The sequence below is a fragment of the Sorghum bicolor genome, chromosome 2 (genome assembly GCF_000003195.3).
Source record: "Sorghum bicolor cultivar BTx623 chromosome 2, Sorghum_bicolor_NCBIv3, whole genome shotgun sequence".
NCBI classification, from domain to species: Eukaryota; Viridiplantae; Streptophyta; class Magnoliopsida; order Poales; family Poaceae; genus Sorghum; species Sorghum bicolor.
This window is the reverse complement of record NC_012871.2, coordinates 32817729-32841113: the sequence shown is the minus strand read 5'-3', so window position 1 is coordinate 32841113 and position 23385 is coordinate 32817729. Positions and strand designations below refer to the sequence as shown.

At 44.8% G+C, this 23385-nt stretch overlaps 1 protein-coding gene across 1 annotated transcript; it reads left to right on the top strand.

The window, feature by feature from the left end:
- LOC110432668 lies at positions 372-21754 on the top strand. Its single transcript, XM_021453449.1, has 6 exons — positions 372-1911; positions 2138-3042; positions 3133-3552; positions 3787-3825; positions 4414-4941; positions 21750-21754. Exons 1-6 carry the CDS (start codon positions 383-385, stop codon positions 21752-21754), a joined length of 3426 nt encoding a protein of 1141 aa, XP_021309124.1. The 5' UTR covers positions 372-382.

Below are 23385 nucleotides of genomic sequence, written 5' to 3'. Positions count from 1 at the left end.
CAGCCCCAGTTCTTGCTCTTTTCAGGGAGAGAAAGAACTTGTTTTGTAAGTGGTGAGGGAGTGATTCCACATATATATTGTCCTTTTTTTTCCCTCTACTAACATGGCAGGACGTGGAGATGGTGCCGCTGTTTCGGTGGAGGAATTTCAGGAGTTGCGTACACAAATGAATGATTTGGTGCAGCAGCTCCAAACTCTCCAATTGAACATACCACGTCGAGAACCGCCACCAAATGAGAATGATGATATTGACGAGGAGGATGAGCCACCGCGTCGTTCCGCTGGTCGTGGACGTGGCGGGCGTGGTCATGGTCTTCTTAATTTTGGTCGTGCTCGGCGCATTCCTGTTCGAGGTGGACGAGATTATGATGGTGATGATGATATGTTGTCTGACATGGATGATCATCGCCATGGTGGCCATCGTGGTTATCGTGACCGCCACCGTCGCCTTGATGATGATGGTTTAAGCAAAGTGAAAGTGTCTATTCCAAAATTTAATGGAAAAGAAAGTGCTGATGATTATTTTGAGTGGGAGACTAAGGTTGAACAGATCTTTGATTTGTATCCTTATCCTCCTGTCAAGAAAGCAAAGCTTGCTGCAATTGAGTTTTCAGGCTATGCAATCACTTGGTGGAATCAAGTGTGTACTGAACTCCGACGCGCTGGACATGATCGTATTACTTGGGAAGACATGAAGAGGGAAATGCGACGTCGTTTTGTTCCTGCATATTACTCTCGTGATCTACATTTGAAGCTAAAACGTCTTGTGCAAGGTACTCGTACTGTTGATGAATATTTTCAAGAATTGGAAATGTGTTTACTTCGTACAGGGATAACTGAAGATGAGGAATCCACAATGGCTCGATTTCTGGTTGGCCTCAATAAGCCCATTGCTGATAAAGTGGATATGACAAACTACACATGTCTCACTGAGTTGGTACATTTTGCAAAAAGGGCAGAACGACAACTTGCTGGATCTTATAAAGATCGTGCTTCATTTTCAGCTCATAATAGTGCTACTTCATGGCGCCAGTCACAGCAGCACGGGTCAGGGGTGCACACACCTACATCTCGTGCAACTTCTTCCAAACATTTTGATTCCAAAGGCAAAGCTGTAAGCTCTACTCAGTCCAGCTCCTCTGCTACTGCAGCTCCAAGGCATACAAGCAAGATTGAGTGTTTTAAGTGTGGTGGTCATGGGCATAAGCAAGCTGAATGTCCCAATCGTCGTACGATTATTGCCCTTGCTGATGGTTCATATGATTCACAAAGTGAAGAGGAGGACGAGTTTCACAATGTCTTTGCAGATCATACTCTTGACACTTGTGAGTATTCAGCTGAGGATGGTACTTTTGAGCTAGGTCTGAATTGTTTAGCTATTCAACCTATTCTAACTTTTGCTCCCAGTGACATGATAGAAGATGTTATTTCTCCATATTCTAATGAGATTACTAGTGCTGATTTTGATGAGTTGCTTGCTGATTTTTCTGATTTGGAGCCTTCTAAAATGAATAGATCATCTCCTTATTTGGTGGTTAGAAGAGTTCTTTCCACTCAGTTTGTTGTTGCTGAACAAGGACAACGTCATAATTTGTTTCAGTCCCGATGCAAAGTGAAAGGTCAAGTGTGTCGTTTCATCATAGATGGTGGGAGCTGCAATAATATTGTTAGTGCCTTGCTTGTTGAGAAGCTTGGCCTACCAACACGCCGCCATCCACACCCTTACCATATGCAGTGGCTGAATAATTCAGGGACAGTGAAGGTCTCATCCATGGTTCGTTTGTCTTTCTCCATTGGTGACTATCATGGTGAGGTTGATTGTGATATTGTACCCATGCAAGCATGCCATTTGCTGTTGGGTCGTCCATGGCAGTTTGATGTGGATTCGGTGCACTTTGGGCGGTCTAACAAGTATACTTTCATCCACAACGACAAGAAGGTGGTTCTTGTTCCATTATCTCCAGAAGAGATCTATGCTTCAGATGTGGCTCGCATGAAAAAAAGAAGAATCTGACAAAAGAAAATTGAGTGAGGCTGCCAACACTAGTAAGGGAGAGACTTCTAACCAATCTAGCCACATAAAGCCTCTTTCCACTACAAAACAACACCACCAAAATGAGTGCTTATTTGTGAGCAGGAGTGATTTGAGAGAAGTGAGGAACACCACAGCCCCATTCTTTGTGCTCTTGCACAAGGAGGTCCTACTTTCAACTAACGATTTACCTTCATCGTTGCCTAGTGCTGTTCTTGATCTCTTACAGGACTTTGAAGATGTTTTTCCTGATGAGGTACCAGCTGGCCTTCCTCCACTCCGTGGTATTGAGCATCAAATCGATTTGGTACCTGGAGCTTCTCTTCCCAATCGTCCAGCCTACCGTGCTAATCCTGAAGAAACCAAAGAAATTCAGCGACAGGTAAAAGAGCTTTTGGACAAAGGGTATGTTCGTGAATCTCTATCACCTTGTGCTGTTCCAGTACTTTTGGTCCCTAAGAAAGATGGATCTTGGCGCATGTGTGTCGATTGTCGTGCCATTAATGCTATAACTGTACGATATCGCCATCCCATTCCTAGGCTTGATGACATGTTAGATGAATTGAGCGGCTCAACTATTTTCACCAAGATTGATTTACGCAGTGGCTATCACCAAATTCGCATGAAAATTGGTGATGAATGGAAGATAGCATTTACAACCAAATTTGGCTTGTATGAATGGCTTGTGATGCCCTTTGGCTTGACAAATGCTCCTTCAACTTTTATGCGCTTAATGAATCATGTTTTACGAGCTTTCATTGGCAAGTTTGTAGTTGTTTATTTTGATGATATTCTGATCTATAGCAAATCATTTGATGAACATCTTGATCATATCCATCAAGTACTTGCTGTTTTGAGGGAAGAGAAATTGTATGCCAACATTGCTAAGTGCACATTTTGCATAGATCGTGTTGTTTTTCTTGGTTTTGTTGTGACTGCAGATGGCATCCAGGTTGATGAAGAGAAGGTTAAGGCAATAAAGGATTGGCCTACTCCTACAAATGTGAGCCAAATTCGAAGTTTCCATGGTCTTGCAGGTTTCTATCGACGATTTGTTAAAGATTTCAGCACGATCGCTGCACCACTTAACAACTTGACAAAGAAGGATGTTCCATTCAAATGGGGAGATGACCAAGAGCAAGCCTTTGTAGAGTTAAAAAGAAAGCTTTGTGAAGCACCACTGCTGCAGCTACCTAACTTCGGTAAGACTTTTGAGATTGAATGTGATGCAAGTGGTATTGGCATTGGAGGTGTGCTACTTCAAGAAGGTAAACCTATTGCCTACTTTTCTGAAAAGTTAAATGGTCCACATCTGAATTATTCTGTCTATGATAAAGAGCTTTATGCCTTAGTTCGAGTTTTGGAAGTTTGGCAACATTATTTGTTACCTAAAGAATTTGTCATCCATTCTGATCATGAAGCTTTGAAATATTTAAAAAGTCAAGGCAAACTGAATCGTAGACATGCTAAATGGATCGAGTTCATAGAAACATTTCCGTATGTTGTTAAACATAAGCGTGGTAAAGATAACATTGTTGCAGATGCTTTGTCAAGAAGGTGTGGTTTGGTTACACAATTAGATACAAAAGTGCTTGGTTTGGAATCCATTAAAACACTCTATGCAACTGATTCTGATTTTAAAGAACCTTTCTCTCATTGCATTGCTGGAAAAGGCTGGGACAAGTATTATGTACATGATGATTTTTTATTTCGAACTAACAAACTATGCATTCCAGCCTGCTCGATTCGTCAAGTTCTTTTACAGGAAGCACATGCTGGTGGCTTAGCTGGTCATTTTGGCATCAAAAAGACATTGGACATGCTCTCCGATCATTTCTTTTGGCCACATATGCGACGTGATGTTCAACGACATGTCGAGCGCTGCATAATCTGCTTGAAAGCTAAGTCCCGCCTTAATCCCCATGGTCTCTATACTCCATTACCAATCCCAACTGTACCTTGGGAAGATATATCCATGGATTTTATTCTGGGATTACCAAGGTCTCAGAGGGGGAGGGACTCTATCTTCGTTATTGTTGATCGCTTCTCAAAAATGGCACATTTTATTCCATGTCACAAGAGCGATGATGCTTCACACGTTGCTGATTTGTTTTTCAGGGAGATTGTTCGTTTACATGGAGTGCCAAAGACTATTGTTTCAGACCGAGATACAAAATTCCTGAGCTATTTTTGGAAGACATTACGGGCTAAACTTGGCACGAAGTTGTTATTTTCCACCACTTGTCACCCACAAACGGATGGGCAAACTGAAGTTGTCAACCGTACCCTGTCCACCATGCTGCGTGCCGTGCTAAAAAAGAATTTGAAGCAGTGGGAAGAATGTCTTCCACATGTCGAATTTGCTTATAATAGGGCACTACATTCCACAACAAATTTTTGTCCATTTGAAATTGTTTATGGTTTTAAGCCACATACTCCCATGGATCTTTTGCCTTTACCATTACAGGAACAAGTTAACTTGGATGCAGCGAAGAGATCCAAATTTATCAAGAAGCTACATGATGAGACAAGAAGAAATATTGAGAAGAAATCAGCACAATATGCAAAGCAAGCGAACAAAGGTAAGAAGAAGGTTACATTTCAGCCCGGTGACCTCGTGTGGTTGCATCTACGCAAGGATCGATTTCCCCAACAACGTAAGAGTAAGTTATCACCTAGAGGTGATGGTCCATTCAAGGTTCTAAAAAAGATAAATGATAATGCATACAAAATTGAGCTGCCACCTGAATATTCCAATGTTAGTCCAACATTCAATGTCAAAGACTTGCTTCCATTTGTTGGTGAGCCTGAGTCGAGGACAACTCCTTCTCAAGAGGGGGAGGCTGATGAGGACATCCCTAGCATTCATTCATCTCCAAATGAAACTCCACTTGATATAAGTGGTCCAATTACAAGAAGTAGAGCTAAACAATTGGAGAAGGAAATTCATTCTCAGGTGAACGCTAACCTTATGTTTAATAATCAGTTTATGTTGAATGATCCTATACTTTTGAGTTCTTGTTTCAATGTCCTTAGGAATGATGGAGGGTATGAACCAGCATGGGATGAAGATGGATTCAAGCCTTTGGACATCTGAACCAAGAAGCCTATCGTGTGCATAAATAAAATGGTGGTTCATTACTTCTGCATGAGAAGGCAACCAGAAGCTAGATGGCTGACCCATGGTACAAATTCCAAGCATCACCACGGACAGAATACAAGGAGTTACGTGGCATTCTACAGATGGATGAAAGCATCTTTAAGTCTATGTTGCAGCCCATCAAACGGTTCATTATTTAGACTTCCCAATAAAGAGTTATGCTCATTTTAGTAACTGCTGCTAGAAGCTGAGAAGACGCGCGAACCAGCCACGAAATCCACTAGTGGATGTGCATGCTGTCATGTATTCAAAGCTGAACGCCCCTATCTATATATATCTCTTGTACTAGACAATGAAAGGACACATCTTACTTGGTTAAAATTCAGAATACACAAACTCGTGGAGTTTTGTTTATGCGTGAGTCTTGAGAGGCTTGCAAAACTTGTTCTTTCGATTCCTGAGGGAGTTGTAGAACGCCGAACTGCGGTTCATCCAGTTTGTGCCTTCACGTCTATACGGCGTGATTGCGTGGGCTGTTCGTCGGTACGTGGAAGGGTGATTGTCTCGGTAGTTCGTCGCGTGGACAGCCTCGCGGTGCACTACCTCTTCACCAGGTCACGCAGCGACAAGTTATCAAGTTCGCGAATCCTACGAGAAGATCGGGCCACAACGACTTGTCTCACGCTATCCCTAGGCGTGAGCATATCATTTGGCCTGCTCGTATATAGTGCTAATCTTGATGCAAGATAGTTGCATAGTTTGCCTAGAACGTACCATTTGTTAAGAAATCAATTTGGACGCACCCAATGGAACTCCTAGATGACGTGTGTTATACGGAATCTCGCTTCGGTCTATTTGGAGACAATGTTAGTTTCGGTGCAAGATAGGTGCACAGTTTGCGCCTAATGCACCATAGTCTAAGAAACCATTTTGGACGCACTATTTGGTACTCCTGGGTGAAGAGGCTCAAGTGGAAGCTTGGTTCGGTCAGTTTGGAGACAGTGCTAATCCTTATGCAAGGTAGGTGCATCGTTTGCATGGAGCATACCATATGCTTGGAAATCAATTGGGATGCACCTGATGGAACTCCTTGATGACGTGTGTCATATGGAATCTCGCTTCGGTCCATTTGGAGACATTGTTAGTTTCGGTGCAAGATAGGTGCACATTTTGCACCTAATGCACCATAGTCTAAGAAACCATTTTGGACGCACTTGTTGGTACTCCTAGGTGAAAGGGCTCAAGTGGATCTGGTTCGGTCTGTTTGGAGATTGTGCAAATCTTGATGCAAGATAGGTGCACGGTTTGCATGGAACATACCAAATGCTTGGAAATCAATCTGGACGCACATGATGGAACTCCTAGATGACGTGTGTCATACGAAATCTTGCTTCGATCTGTTTGGAGACAGTATTAGTTTGGTGCAAGATAGGTGCAAGGTTTGCACATAATGCAGCATAGGCTAAGAAACCATTTTGGACGCACCCAATGGCACTCCTAGGTACAGGGCTCAAGTGAAAGCTCGATTTGGTCTATTTGGAGATAGTGCTAATCTTGATGCAAGATAGATGCACGGTCTACATGGAACATACCATATGCTTAGAAATTAATTTGGACACACCCGATAGAACTCCTTGATGTTGTGTGTCATATGGAATCTCGCTTTGGTGTGCTTAGAGATAGTATTAGTTTTGGTGCAAGATATGTGCACGGTTTGCGTCTAATGCACGAAAGTCTAAGAAACCATTTTGGAAGCACCTATTGGTACTCCTAGGTGAAGAGGCTCAAGTGGAGGCTCGGTTCGGTCTGTTTAGAGATAGTGCTAATCTTGATGCAAGATACGAGCACGATTTGCATGGAACATACAATATGCTCAGAAATCAATTTGGACACACCAGATGGAAATCCTAGATGACACGTGTCATATGGAATCTCACTTCAGTCTGTTTAGAGACAATGTTAGTTTCGGTGCAAGATAGGAGCACAATTTGCACCTAATGCACCATAGGATAAGAAACCATTTTGGACGCACCCGATGGTACTCCTAGGTCAAGGGGCTCAAGTGAAAGCTCGGTTTGGTCTATTTGGAGATAGTGCTAATCTTGATGCAAGATAGATGCACGGTTTGCATGGAACATACGATATGCTTAGAAATCAATTAGGACCCACCTGATATAACTCCTTGATGATGTGTGTCATATGGAATCTTGCTTCGGTTCGTTTAGAGACAGTGTTAGTTTTGGTAGAAGATATGTGCACGGTTTACGCCTAATGCACCATAGGCTAGGAAACCATTTTAGATGCACCCAATGATACTCGTAGTTGAAGAGGCTCAAGTGGTGTCTCGATTTGGTCTGTTCGGATATAGTGCTAATCTTGATGCAAGATAGTTGCACAGTTTGCATGGAACGTACCATATGTTAAGAAATCAATTTGGACGCACCCAATGAAACTACTAGATGACGTGTGTCATATGGAATCTCGCATCGGTCTGTTTGGAGACAATGTTAGTTTCGGTGCAAGATAGGTGCATAGTTTGTGCCTAATGAACCATAGTCTAAGAAACCATTTTTGACGCACCTGTTTGTACACCTAGATGAAGAGGCTCAAGTGGATGCTTGGTTCCGTCTGTTTGGAGATAGTGCTAATCTTGATGCAAGATAGGTGCACGGTTTGCATGGAACATACCATATGCTTGGAAATCAATTTGGATGCACCCGATGGAACTCCTTGATGACGTGTGTCATGGAATATCGCTTTGGTCTGTTTAGAAACAGTGTTAGTTTCGGTGGTGCATGGTTTGCACCTAATGCACCATAGTGTAAGAAACCATTTTGGACGCTCTTGTTGGTACTCCTAGGTGAAGGGGCTCAAGTGGATCCGGTTCAGTCTTTTTGGAGATTGTGCGAATCTTGATGCAAGATAGGTGCACGTTTTGCATGGAACATACCAAATGCTTGGAAATCAATCTGGACGCACATGATGGAACTCCTAGATGACGTGTGTCATACGAAATCTTGCTTCGGTCTGTTTGGAGACAGTGTTAGTTCGGTGCAAGATAGGTGCAAGGTTTGCACATAATGCAGCATAGGCTAAGAAACCATTTTGGACGCACCCAATGGTACTCCTAGGTAAAGGGCTCAAGTGAAAGCTCGATTTGGTCTATTTGGAGATACTACTAATCTTGATGCAAGACAGATGCACGGTCTGCTTGGAACGTACCATATGCTTTGAAATTAATTTGGACACACCCGATAGAACTCCTTAATGATGTGTGTCCTATGGAATCTCGCTTTGGTGTGCTTAGAGATAGTATTAGTTTTGGTCCAAGATATGTGCACGGTTTGCGTCTAATGCACCAAAGTCTAAGAAACCATTTTGGAAGCACCTGTTGGTACTCCTAGGTGAAGAGGCTCAAGTGGAGGCTCGGTTCGGTCTGTTTAGAGATAGTGCTAATCTTGATGCAAGATAGGTGCACGATTTGGATGGAACATACCATATGCTCAGAAATCAATTTGGACACACTAGATGGAAATCCTAGATGACACGTGTCATATGGAATCTCACTTCAGTATGTTTAGAGACAATGTTAGTTTCGGTGCAAGATAGGAGCACAGTTTGCACCTAATGCCCCATAGGATAAGAAACCATTTTGGACGCACCCGATGGTACTCCTAGGTCAAGGGGCTCAAGTGAAAGCTCGGTTTGGTCTATTTGGAGATAGTGCTAATCTTGATGCAAGATAGATGCACTGCATGGAACATACGATATGCTTAGAAATCAATTAGGACCCACCTGATATAACTCCTTGATGAAGTGTGTCATATGGAATCTTGCTTCGGTTCGTTTAGAGACAGTGTTAGTTTTGGTAGAAGATATGTGCACGGTTTACGCCTAATGCACCATAGGCTAGGAAACCATTTTAGACGCACCCAATGGTACTCGTAGTTGAAGAGGCTCAAGTGGTGACTCGATTTGGTCTGTTTGGATATAGTGCTAATCTTGATGCAAGATAGTTGCACAGTTTGCATGGAACGTACCATATGTTAAGAAATCAATTTGGACGCATCCAATGGAACTCCTAGATGACATGTGTCATATGGAATCTCGCATCGGTCTATTTGGAGACAATGTTAGTTTCGGTGCAAGATAGGTGCATAGTTTGTGCCTAATGTACCATAGTCTAAGAAACCATTTTTGACGCACCTGTTTGTACTCCTAGATGAAGAGGCTCAAGTGGATGCTTGGTTCGGTCTGTTTGGAGATAGTGCTAATCTTGATGCAAGATAGGTGCACGGTTTGCATGGAACATACCATATGCTTGGAAATCAATTTGGATGCACCCGATGGAACTCCTTGATGACGAGTGTCATATGGAATCTCGCTTTGGTCTGTTTAGAAACAGTGTTAGTTTCGGTGGTGCGTGGTTTGCGCCTAATGCACTATAGTCTAAGAAACCATTTTGGATGCACCTGTGGGTGAAGAGGCTCAAGTGGAAGCTCGGTTTGATCTGTTTAGAGATAGTTCTAATCTTGATGCAAGCTAGGTGCATGATTTGCAAAGAACAAACCATATGCTTAGAAATCAATTTGGACGCACCCAATGGAACTCCTAGATAACGTGTGTCATTTGGAATCTTGCTTCGGTCTGTTTGTAGACATTGTAAGTTTTAGTGCAAGATAGGTGCACAGTTTGCGCCTAATGCACCATAGTCTAAGAAACCATTTTGGACGCACTATTTGGTACTCCTGGGTGAAGAGGCTCAAGTGGAAGCTTGGTTCGGTCAGTTTGGAGATAGTGCTAATCCTTATGCAAGGTAGGTGCATGGTTTGCATGGAACATACATATGTTTGGAAATCAATTTTGATGCACCCGATGGAACTCCTTGATGACGTGTGTCATATGGAATGTCGCTTCGGTCTATTTAGAGACATTGTTAGTTTCGGTGAAAGATAGGTGCACAGTTTGCACCTAATGCACCATAGTCTAAGAAACCATTTTGGACGCTCTTGTTGGTACTCGTAGGTGAAGGGGCTGAAGTGGATGTTCGGTTCGGTCTGTTTGAAGATAGTGCTAATCTTGATGCAAGATAGGTGCACGGTTTGCATGGAACATACCAAATGCTTGGAAATCAATCTGGATGCACATGATGGAACTCCTAGATGACGTGTGTCATACGAAATCTTGCTTCGGTCTATTTGGAGACAGTGTTAGTTTCGGTGCAAGATAGGTGCAAGGTTTGCACATAATGCAGCATAGGCTAAGAAATGTTTTTGGACGCACCCAATGGTACTCCTAGGTAAAAGGCTCAATTGAAAGCTCGATTTGGTCTATTTGGAGATAGTGCTAATCTTGATGCAAGATAGATGCACGGTCTACATGGAACGTACCAAATGCTTTGAAATTAATTTGGCCACACCCGATAGAACTCCTTGATGACGTGTGTCGTATGGAATCTCGCTTTGGTGTGCTTAGAGACAGTATTAGTTTCGGTGCAAGATATGTGCACGTTTTGTGCCTAATGAACCAAAGTCTAAGAAACCATTTTGGAAGCACCTATTGGTACTCCTAGGTGAAGAGGCTCAAGTGGAGGCTCGGTTCGGTCTGTTTAGAGATAGTGCTAATCTTGATGCAAGATAGGTGCACGATTTGCATGGAACATACCATATGCTCAGAAATCAATTTGGACACACCAGATGGAAATCCTAGATGACACGTGTCATATGGAATCTCACTTCAGTCTGTTTAGAGACAGTGTTAGTTTTGGTAGAAGATATGTGCACGGTTTACGCCTAATGCACCATAGGCTAGGAAACCATTTTAGACGCACCCAATGGTACTCGTAGTTGAAGAGGCTCAAGTGGTGACTCGATTTGGTCTGTTTGGATATAGTGCTAATCTTGATGCAAGATAGTTGCACAGTTTGCATGGAACGTACCATATGTTAAGAAATCAATTTGGACGCATCCAATGGAACTCCTAGATGACATGTGTCATATGGAATCTCGCATCGGTCTATTTGGAGACAATGTTAGTTTCGGTGCAAGATAGGTGCATAGTTTGTGCCTAATGTACCATAGTCTAAGAAACCATTTTTGACGCACCTGTTTGTACTCCTAGATGAAGAGGCTCAAGTGGATGCTTGGTTCGGTCTGTTTGGAGATAGTGCTAATCTTGATGCAAGATAGGTGCACGGTTTGCATGGAACATACCATATGCTTGGAAATCAATTTGGATGCACCCGATGGAACTCCTTGATGACGAGTGTCATATGGAATCTCGCTTTGGTCTGTTTAGAAACAGTGTTAGTTTCGGTGGTGCGTGGTTTGCGCCTAATGCACTATAGTCTAAGAAACCATTTTGGATGCACCTGTGGGTGAAGAGGCTCAAGTGGAAGCTCAGTTTGATCTGTTTAGAGATAGTGCTAATCTTGATGCAAGCTAGGTGCATGATTTGCAAAGAACATACCATATGCTTAGAAATCAATTTGGACGCACCCAATGGAACTCCTAGATAACGTGTGTCATATGGAATCTTGCTTCGGTCTGTGTTGTAGACATTGTAAGTTTTAGTGCAAGATAGGTGCACAGTTTGCGCCTAATGCACCATAGTCTAAGAAACCATTTTAGACGCACTATTTGGTACTCCTGGGTGAAGAGGCTCAAGTGGAAGCTTGGTTCGGTCAGTTTGGAGATAGTGCTAATCCTTATGCAAGGTAGGTGCATGGTTTGCATGGAACATACCATATGTTTGGAAATCAATTTGGATGCACCCGATGGAACTCCTTGATGACGTGTGTCATATGGAATGTCGCTTCGGTCTATTTAGAGACATTGTTAGTTTCGGTGCAAGATAGGTGCACAGTTTGCACCTAATGCACCATAGTCTAAGAAACCATTTTGGACGCTCTTGTTGGTACTCGTAGGTGAAGGGGCTGAAGTGGATGTTCGGTTCGGTCTGTTTGAAGATAGTGCTAATCTTGATGCAAGATAGGTGCACGGTTTGCATGGAACATACCAAATGCTTGGAAATCAATCTGGATGCACATGATGGAACTCCTGGATGACTTGTGTCATACGAAATCTTGCTTCGGTCTATTTGGAGACAGTGTTAGTTTCGGTGCAAGATAGGTGCAAGGTTTGCACATAATGCAGCATAGGCTAAGAAATGTTTTTGGACGCACCCAATGGTACTCGTAGGTAAAAGGCTCAAGTGAAAGCTCGATTTGGTCTATTTGGAGATAGTGCTAATCTTGATGCAAGATAGATGCAAGGTCTACATGGAACGTACCAAATGCTTTGAAATTAATTTGGCCACACCCGATAGAACTCCTTGATGACGTGTGTATTATGGAATCTCGCTTTGGTGTGCTTAGAGACAGTATTAGTTTCGGTGTAAGATATGTGCATGTTTTGTGCCTAATGCACCAAAGTCTAAGAAACTATTCTGGAAGCACCTATTGGTGCTCCTAGGTGAAGAGGCTCAAGTGGAGGCTCGGTTCAGTCTGTTTAGAGATAGTGCTAACCTTGATGCAAGATAGGTGCACAATTTGCATGGAACATACCATATGCTCAGAAATCAATTTGGACACACCAGATGGAAATCTTAGATGACACGTGTCATATGTTATCTCACTTCAGTATGTTTAGAGACAATGTTAGTTTCAGTGCAAGATAGGAGCAGAGTTTGCACCTAATGCACCATAGGATAAGAAACCATTTTGGACGCACCCGTACTCCTAGGTCAAGGGGCTCAAGTGAAAGCTCGGTTTGGTCTGCTTGGAGATTGTGCTAATTTTGATGCATGATAGATGCACGGTTTGCATGGAACATACGATATGCTTAGAAATCAATTAGGACGCACATGATATAACTAACTCCTTGATGATGTGTGTCATATGGAATCTTGCTTCGGTTCGTTTAGAGACAGTGTTAGTTTTGGTAGAAGATATGTGCACGGTTTACGCCAAATGCATCATAGGCTAAGAAACCATTTTAGACGCATCCGATGGTACTTGTTGTTGAAGAGGCTCAAGTGGAGGCTCGATTTGGTCTGTTCGGATATAGTGCTAATCTTGATACAAGATAGTTGCACAGTTTGCATGGAACATACCATATGTTAAGAAATCAATTTGGACGCACCCAATGGAACTCCTAGATGACGTGTGTCATATGGAATATCGCTTCGGTCTGTTTGGAGACAAAGCTAGTTTCAGTGCAAGACAGGTGCATAGTTTGTGCCTAATGCACCATAGTCTAAGAAACCATTTTTGACGCACCTGTTTATACTCCTAGATGAAGAGGCTCAAGTGGAAGCTCAGTTCGGTCTGTTTGGAGATAGTGCTAATCTTGATGCAAGATAGGTGCACGGTTTACATGGAACGTACCATATGCTTGGAAAGCTCATTTTGGGTGCACCCGATAGAACTCCTTGACGACGTGTGTCATATCGAATCTCGCTTTGGTCTGTTTAGAAATAGTGTTAGTTTCGGTGCAAGATATGTGCATGCTTTGCGCCTAATGCACCACAGTCTAAGAAACCATTTTGGACGCACTTGTTGGTAATCCTAGGTGAAGGGGCTCAAGTGGATGCTCGGTTCAGTCTGTTTGGAGATAGTGCTAATCTTGATGCAAGAAAGGTGCACGGTGTGCATGGAACATACCAAATGCTTGGAAAACAATCTAGACGCACATGATGGAACCCTACATGATGTGTGTCATATGAAATCTTGCTTTGGTCTGTTTGGAGACAGTGTTAGTTTTAGTGCAAGATAGGTGCAAGGTTTGCACATAATGCAACATAGGCTAAGAAACATTTTTCGACGCACCCAGTGGTACTCCTTGGTAAAAGGCTCAAGTGAAAGCTCGGTTTGGTCTATTTGGAGATAGTGCTAATCTTGATGCAAGATAGATGCACAGTCTACATGGAACGTACCATATGCTTAGAAATTAATTTGGCCACACCCGATAGAACTCCTTGATGACGTGTGTCATATGGAATCTCGCTTTGGTGTGCTTAGAGACAATATTAGTTTCGGTGCAAGATATATGCACATTTTGTGCCTAATGCACCAAAGCCTAAGAAACCATTTTGGAAGCACCTGTTGGTACTCCTAGGTGAAAAGGCTCAAGTGGAGGCTCGGTTCGGTCTGTTTAGAGATAGAGCTAATCTTGATGCAAGATAGGTGTACGATTTGTATGGAACATTCCATATGCTCAGAAAACAATTTGGACGCACCAGATGGAACTCTAAGATGACATGTGTCATATGGAATCTCACTTCAGTCCGTTTAGAGACAGTGTTAGTTTCGATGCAAGATAGGGGCACGGTTTGCACCGAATGCACTATTGGATAAGAAACCATTTTGGATGCACCCGATGGTACTCCTAGGTCAAGGGGCTCAAGTGAAAGCTCATTTTGATGCAAGATAGAAGCACGGTTTGCATGGAACATACGATATGGTCAGAAATCAATTAGGACGCACCTGATATAACTCCTTGATGATGTGTGTCATATGGAATCTTGCTTCAGTTCGTTTAGAGATAGTGTTAGTTTTAGTAGAAGATATGTGCACCACGGTTTACGCCTAATGCACAATAGGCTAAGAAACCATTTTAGACACATCCGATGGTACTCGTAGTTGAAGAGGCTCAAGTGGAGGCTCGATTTGGTCTGTTCGGATATAGTGCTAATCTTGATGCAAGATAGTTGCACAGTTTGCATGGAACGTACCATATGTTAAGAAATCAATTTGGACGCACCCAATGGAACTCCTAGATGACGTGTGTCATATGGAATCTTGCTTCGGTCTGTTTGGAGACAATGTTAGTTTCTGTGTAAGATAGGTGCATAGTTTGTGCCTCATGCACTATAGTCTACGAAACCATTTTTGACGCACCTGTTTGTACTCCTTGATGAAGAGGCTCAAGTGGAACGGTTCGGTCTGTTTGGAGATAGTGCTAATCTTGATCCAAGATAGGTGCACGGTTTGCATGGAACATACCATATGCTTGGAAATCAATTTGGATGCATCCGATGGAACTCCATGATGACGTGTGTCATATGGAATCTCACTTTAGAAATAGTGTTAGTTTTGGTGCAAGATATGTGCATGGTTTGTGCCTAATGCACCATAGTCTAAGAAACCATTTTGGAAGCACCAGTTGGTACTTCGGTGAAGAGGCTCAAGTGAAAGCTCGGTTTGGTCTATTTGGAGATAGTGCTAATCTTGATGCAAGATAGATGCACGGTCTGCATGGAATGTACCATATGCTTAGAAATTAATTTGGACACACCTGATAGAACTCCTTGATGATATGTGTCATATGGAATCTCACTTTGGTGTGCTTCGAGACAGTATTAGTTTCGGTGCAAGATATGTGCACGGTTTGCGCCTAATGCACCAAAGTCTAAGAAACCATTTTTGAAGCACCTGTTGGTACTCCTAGGTGAAGAGGCTCAAGTGGCGGCTCGGTTCGGTCTGTTTAGAGATAGTGCTAATCTTGATGCAAGATAGGTGCACGATTTGCATAGAACATACCATATGCTCAGAAATCCATTTGGATGCACCAAATGGAACTCCTTGATGACATGTGTCATATGGAATCTCACTTTGGTCCGTTTAGCGACAGTGTTAGTTTCGGTGCAAGATAGGTGCACGGTTTGCACCGAATGCACCATAGGATAAGAAACCATTTTAGACGCACACGCTGGTACTCCAAGCTCAAGGGGCTCAAGTGAAAGCTCATTTTGGTCTGTTTGGAGATAGTGCTAATCTTGATGCAAGATAGATGCACGGTTTGCATGGAACATATGATATGCTCAGAGATCAATTAGGACGCACCAGATATAACTCCTTGATGATGTGTGTCATATGGAATCTTGCTTCGGTTCGTTTAGATACAGTGTTAGTTTTGGTAGAAAATATGTGCTCGGTTTACGCCTAATGCAAATGCAACATAGGCTAAGAAACCATTTTCGACGCACCCGATGGTACTCGTAGTTGAACTGGCTCAACTGGAGGCTTGATTTAGTCTGTTCGGATATAGTGCTAATCTTGATGCAAGATAGTTGCATAGTTTGCATGGAACGTACCATATGTTAAAAAATCAATTTGGACGCACCCAATGGAACTCCTAGATGACGTGTGTCATATGGAATCTCGCTTTGGTCTGTTTGGAGACAATGTCAGTTTCGATGCAAGATAGGTGCATAGTTTGTGCCTAATGCACCATAAACTAAGAAACCATTTTTGACACACCTGTTTGTACTCCTAGATGAAGAGGCTCAAGTGGAAGCTCGGTTCGGTCTGTTTGGAGATAGTGCTAATCTTGATGCAAGATAGGTGCACGGTTTCCATGGAACATACCATATGCTTAGAAATCAATTTGGATGCACCCAATGGAACTCCTTGATGACGTGTGTCATGGAATCTCGCTTTTGTCTGTTAAGAAACAGTGTTAGTTTCGGTGCTAGATATGTGCATGGTTTGCACCTAATGGAACATAGTCTAAGAAACCATGTTGGTACTTCGGTGAAGAGGCTCAAGTGGAAGCTCGGTTTGATCTATTTGGAGATAGTGCTAATCTTGATGCAAGATATATGCACGGTATGCATGGAACGTACCATATGCTTAGAAATTAATTTGGACACACCCGATAGAACTTCTTGATGACGTGTGTCATATGGAATCTCACTTTGGTGTGCTTAGAGATATTATTAGTTTCGGTGCAAGATATGTGCACTGTTTGCGCCTAATGCACCTGTCGGTGTTTTCCCCCAGGGGGTCACACCAACGAGTAAATTTGTATGCGTGCTCCCTTTTCCAGATGGTGATGCAAAAAGACAGAAAGATTTATCCTGGTTCGGGCAAGAGAAGGCCCTACGTCCAGCGGGGGGGGGAGAGTTTGTATTATTTTGCACCTAAGTGCTTGTACAGTGGTTAATACAAGCATGGTATGGATGGAGTATAAGTGAAATCGCTCTACTGCGTATGGCTTGTGTGTTCGGTGATGTTGTCTCGCGTTTTTTGTATCCGCTCCCGGGCCTCCACTTTTATAGTTCCAAGGAGAGACCTAGGGTACATGTATAGGCGCCAGAGCAGGGGTCGATAGAGGTATGGCGCGCTGACCTACTCGAGGCCTCCGTACCGGCGTGGTTTCGAGCCGTCTTGTCCTCGTAGCTTGATGATGATTACGCGTGCCCCGGTATCCCGCTTTGCGCGCCGTCCTAGGCCTGTTTATCTGTTGCATGCTTGTACGTCATGGCAGCATATGCGTAGGAGTGGTTGAGGCGCTGTCACTCGACGCTCGACCCTTCCTTGGGAAGGAAACATGTCTACTCGAGGGTCAGGTACCGTATAACGCCTGGCTAGCTAGAGCGCTGACCTTGGGCGTCTCGAGGGGGGTTTTGATTAGACATCTCGACCCATTCCCTGCAACCTGCCGCGCTCTGGCTTATTTGGTGGGAAGGCTGCAAAAAGAATGGCGAGACAGATGCTTGTTCCCTATCACGCTTCCCGTGACTGGCGGGTAAGGTGAGAATGTGACAGGCGCATTAAATGCCCTGGTTCCCGTGCCCACGTCAGGCGGCGGACGGCGTCCTTGCGCTCGACGCCTTCTGATTCGCTCGAGCCTGTTTCCATGTTCGACGGTAGCTGGTGCTCGAGCCCTGATCGATTCGCAGGACGCTTTTTCCGTGTTCGAGACTATGACCGTCGAGGACCGTACGCGTGACTAGGTAGAGCGTCGAGTCGGAGGCCTCGACTTGCGTACGAGCACTCTCGTTATGCACATCAGTTGGGGTACCCCTTACTGATATCCTCGACAGTAGCCCCCGAGTCTCCGTTTGAGCACTGGCGCTCGAGTGGAGGCTATATTTTGGGGTCGAGTTTCTGTGGGGGCGCGCGAGCGACCCCGCGGAGGTAGCCCCCGAGCCCTTGAAGGAGTTTTTGACTCCTTCGAGGGTTATATCGCCTAATTCACAGAAACGCTCTCGACACCTGTGGTGGAAGGCTCTGATTGGCTTGTTTTGCGCGGAGGTCTCGACGTACTCTCGATAGAGCGAGCGTCATCCACCCCAGATTGAGCTCCTAGCGGGTGATCCAAGTGAGAACCTGTGCCCCTTTCGAGGGGTCAGCTGTAGCCCGGAGGCGTTCCCATAAAGCGGGGTCGACGTGGTCGGGAATGCTGGTCTCGTTCGATAGAGTCCAGTGGCTCGATGCCTCCATTCGGGGGGATTCCTCTCGACCGTCTCAACCCCACCTTGGATATCCCCAGCGAGTTCTCGAGGTGGGCCTCGATTTTCGACCACTCGCTGGGCATCCCTGACTCTGGCGCTCGAGATCCGCTGTCGAACCCTTTCGGCGGGACAGCCTGCGACCTCTCAAGACTTTTATGGGTACGTACCTTGGCTTACAGGGGAAGGAAAAGGACCGCGACGGTTCACCTTTTTGCCCGTTGGGCGCGTCTTTTCAGGCGGGAGCCGTCGCGACACTGTATCGGCGCAGAACTCGTAGCGTCCCGTCTGTGAGGAGGAAGAAGACCGTTAGGCGGCACATTTATGGGGGAGTTACCGTGTTTATCGGATCTGTCTGTTGGTGTTGATGCAAAACTGATCTGCAAACACAAAGGGCTAATACCCGATTCAAACGTTAAGGCGTGCCAGCCGATTTGACCTTACTATCGGCAAAGGTGATAACTCGAATACTTTAGTCCTGACAACAGCGATGCGCCCGGATGTCACGGCTAAGAGGTACTCACGCGGAACTCGAGAACACGCCGAGCTTAAGTCGACGGATTCCTAAGAACTCGTAATAAAAGGAAAAAATATGACGAAGTCGTCGAAAAGTAGATATTGGAATATGAGTAAAAACGTGTGTTTGATTGATTTCTTGATTGATTATTACAAGGCCCTAGGGTCTATATTTATACCCTGCTCAAAGAGCTACAACCAGACACGATTAGAATTCGAATTCCAAATTACACGGAATCCGTATACAAAACGATGCAAATAATTAAGGAAATAACAAAACTATCCCTCGTGACAAACCGAAACTCCTCCACATAACGACCGGCAGCTTCCAGACTCCTCCTTTGCATCATCGGCAGATCCTTTGCCATAGTCATCGGCAGACTTTCTTATCTAGCCATCGGCACCATATTACTGCCTGTGGACTTAGTCACATTCAACTTCCCCCTCATCGGCAACCATCCTCATCGGCAACCCGCTTTGTAAACATCGTACTGCCACCTTATCCTGCCATCCTAGACACGTGCCCAAAAACGGTGTCAACACATGCCCCCCAGTTTCGGAGTATAAAACTATTAATGCTCCAAAATTCTCTGCAGTAACGATGCCTTCTCCCGCAATTAATGCTCCTAATCTGGTAACCGACAACCTCAATCTGGACAACTCTGATCCTAATCCTCCGCAGATTCCTCGAAATCCCCAACTTCCTAAATGGGCATTTTTCTCAGTCGTACATCGGCAACAATACTGTTACAAAGATCTGCCGATGTTCTGACCAGGATATTCGCAAAAACGGTTACTTCCCCTCTATCCGCCCATCGGCAATATGACCGTTATAGAATATCGCCGATGGACCGACCAGGAGATCTTGCACAGTAAAATATCTTCAGATAATGACCGCTTCCCGTCAAATCACGTGCACAATCCCTGGATTACCGTGCGATCAGTTACCATATCCACCTGAGTACCCTCGGATTTCTCGGATGCGGCAAAGAGATAAGTCAGATTTGCCCTTGCCCATCTTGTCCTATAAATAGTTCCTTCTTGGGTACTCCTTCCCCATCACACCATTCTACTACCCAACTTTTCTTCTCCAGCGGCGGCGCCACCAAAAACTCCTAAGGTCTCCGACAAGTACCCATCTTCATCAACTCCGGCGCCTTCACACGCTTCCTTCGCAGCAAGATGGCCGTCGGGTTCGTCGTCCCTGAGGTCAAATCTCCACCCCGTCTTCTGTATTTTTTCTTCATATCCCTGTTCACTCGCAATCCATTTTACTGAACATCTTCCTTTTCTTTCTTCTTTGTATTTCTTTTTATGCCCAAAATCACTAGGAATTGTCCAACAAAATTGTCATCCCCACCGATCAACCACACCTTCAATGCCTCGGCCCTCTAGGGGACCCAGATCCAACTGACCTTATCAACGCAGAAACCAACAGGATCCCCTTCAGAGCCGAAAATTTTTCCTTAGATCTGTGGAAGGACACCTTCCGCTCTTGGCCCAGCCCAACCGTAGGGTGGAAAGACTGGTTCTTGAGGGTCAGCAACTCTAATGAAGTTCAGTGGGGTGAAAGGAATCTAGCCCAATGCATCAGATTGTCCATTGCCGATATGCATAGAAACGAGTCACTGCTGATAGCTGCATCCTACTTTTGGTCAGACACCCTCAATGCTTTTGCCTTTGGCCACGGCCCTGCTTCTCCTACTCTTGCCGATGTAGCCATGCTTACTGGTCTAGATATATCTTCTGCCGATAGCACCCACTTTTTTGATACTGCCCCTAGTGCCAAAGTGGAGACCCGCGCTATCGGCGGTTGGTCGGGGTACATTCAGAAGTACCGTGGGAAAGGATCTGTCACCATAAAGGAACAAACCACCTTTCTGAACATGTGGCTGGACAAGTTTGTATTCTGTGGTCGATCGGCAGGACCGACTTCTGTCTACCTATCGGCAGCAGAAAGACTGGCTAACGGTGGCCGATTCCCTCTCGGCCGATACTTGCTTGGCGCTGCTTACCACCTGCTCCATCAAGTAGCCCAGAAACTTCTGCTCGGCCAATCCACTAGCAATTTGGGAGGCCCCTGGTGGTTTGTCAACATGTGGCTCAATCTGCATCTGCACAAGCGTCTCAACTTCAACCTGTTCACACAGCGTTTCCCAAGAGATATAGCTGAAAACCATGTATTGGGTGAAGAGGAATTGGCAACACGCGCCCCCTTGAACTTTGGCGAAGCTGTCATAGTTCTGCCTGGTTCAGGGGGTAATCTAGATCAGATCGGCCGATTCTTCCAGACTCTGTATGAGGGTTTGACCAGAGACGAACGACCATGGTTGGCTTATGATGACCCAGATAGCATGCTCCCTCTGACCTTCAATCCATTTGATGAAGCTCTCGACAGGGACAATGAGGTGATGATGGCAATTGTGACTCCCAGAATCATTCCAGTGAATTTCTTTGGTATCACAAAAACCTCCCCTCAAACTTACGAATTTTACAACCCATCGGCATTAGCTCGCCAGTTAGCTTTCGGCCAGTTGCCGATTGCACTTCCTTATGCCGATGTGATAAAACCCAGAGAAACTATCAACAACCTTCTTGAGTGGACTCGAGCAGCCCAACTACCACCAAACGCCGATATAGATGTAGATCTGTCAGAATGGGTCCCGGCTGCTTTTATCACTCAGGCATACAAGTTATTGTGGGCAGAATGGAAAGAGCATCTGTTCTGTAGATCGGCACTTTCATTCCGCGGCATGATTGACTCCGAATACGAAGTTCCTGATGACACTGTAAGTAACTCAAACCAACGTTTCATTTTCTCAATATTACCTCCATCGGCAGCTTACCCTTGTATTCCTTTTGCAGGTTGATAATATTCCTCCGTTGGTTAGCAGGAGTGGCAGGCCGATCGACTTGTTTCCATCAGGCCCGATTTCCTCAATCGGCCACAATGCTCCTACTCTAGCTTCCATCGTGCATCGGGGTGTACGTCTCAGGAAAGTCACCACCAGAAGAACCCAGACATCACCAACGGTAGCTGCTCCCACTCTCGCGCGGGCTTTCAAGGCAATTCGTCAAATCTTTTCCTTTATGCTGACCATCTTTATATCGGCTATATTTATGCTTATAAACTCTTGTTCATTATTGCAGCAAACCGGCGCATCGGCGAAAACCAGGCGTGAGAGTACCGATGCCCCCCAATCTAGCCAACCCAAGAGAAAGGGCACCACGGGTGCTAAGACTGGAACAAAGCGCCAGAAGGTAGCAATCCCCCCTCCTCCTCCGGTATCTCCAATTCCGGTGGAATCTTCTCCTTCTTCTCCAGAAGCCCAGCCACAGCAAGCACCATCTCCCCCACCTATGCGGGAAGCACCACAGACAGAAGAACCCCAACAGGAAGGATCTCAAACTGAAGATACATCAGTTGACATGGGTGAACAGACAACTGGCCCGGTGGGTCCAGTTATACCATCGGCAGTTCTCCCGGTTCAGACAACCGTTGTCCCTCCTCCAGGTAACATACTTTAACAATATCGCTACCGATGAACTTATTCTTATTTAGTCTCATAACTCCTTTTGTCTTCTTTCAGTTGATATTGTTCCATCGGCAATCTCAGCCGATCAACCTGTAGCTCCATCGGCATCTTTGGCCGATCAGCCTGCAGCTCCATCAGCACTTCTCAGTTACAGACAAGAGATCGCCTTGAAGCAAGTAAGTCACCGTTTACCGTTAGCACTATTTGCCGATTTTCTAAGTATGAGCTAATTTTGCTTTCCCTCCCAGGAACAAGATTCTCCCGATAGCCTGTTCTCCTTCGCCATCGATTTCTCTGAAGAAGAAGGTGAAGAAGCAAGCACTTCTCACACGGTCGGCATCACATCGGCAGAGGTCAGGGTCAGGCTGGAAGAATTGTCAGCTCTCCTTCACCAGGACACAGCGCAATTGGTTGATGACTCCGACCCTACCAAGACCCTGTTCAGAACTCTCAGAGGCCAAATCCCAGCCGATGTTGAAGAAATCCTGTTCCAAGCCGCTCATCTGGAGAGTCGCCAGCTGCAGTACCAAAGAGCTTCTCGGCGGCTTGCCGATAGAGCCGCTCAGACTCAACTCTCCGATGAAATGAGGAAAGAGAAGCTTTTGACCGATGAGAAGCACAAGAACATCGGTATCCTGAGATCTTCTGGAGACGCGCTGAAACAGAAGATATCCGATCTATCGGCAAGAAAAGAGTCTCTGTTGGCGGAGCTCAAGGAAGTAGAGAACGCTCTGTCCCAAGCCCAACAGGAAGAGAGCCAATTGCCAGAGACCATCAGGCTTCTTGAGCGCGAGCGAAATGCTCATGGTCGCAAAGCACTCCAACTGAAGAAGAAGCTGAAGCCGATAGAAGGTTCTGCCGATGATGACATCAAGGAGATAGAAGCAGCCAACCAAATTCGGCTACGCGCTATATCGGCAATCCAGACGCTGCTTAACACATAGAGTTTCCATCGGCATTGTATC

Coding starts and splice junctions, on each gene's coding strand:
- LOC110432668 (XM_021453449.1), top strand. CDS start 383: ATGTTGTCTGACATGGATGATCATCGCCATGGTGGCCATCGTGGTTAT. Junction 3,043..3,132: donor TACTCCTACAAATGTGAGCC/AAATTCGAAGTT, acceptor ACAACTTGACAA/AGAAGGATGTTCCATTCAAA. Junction 3,553..3,786: donor TGTTGTTAAACATAAGCGTG/GTAAAGATAACA, acceptor CGATTCGTCAAG/TTCTTTTACAGGAAGCACAT.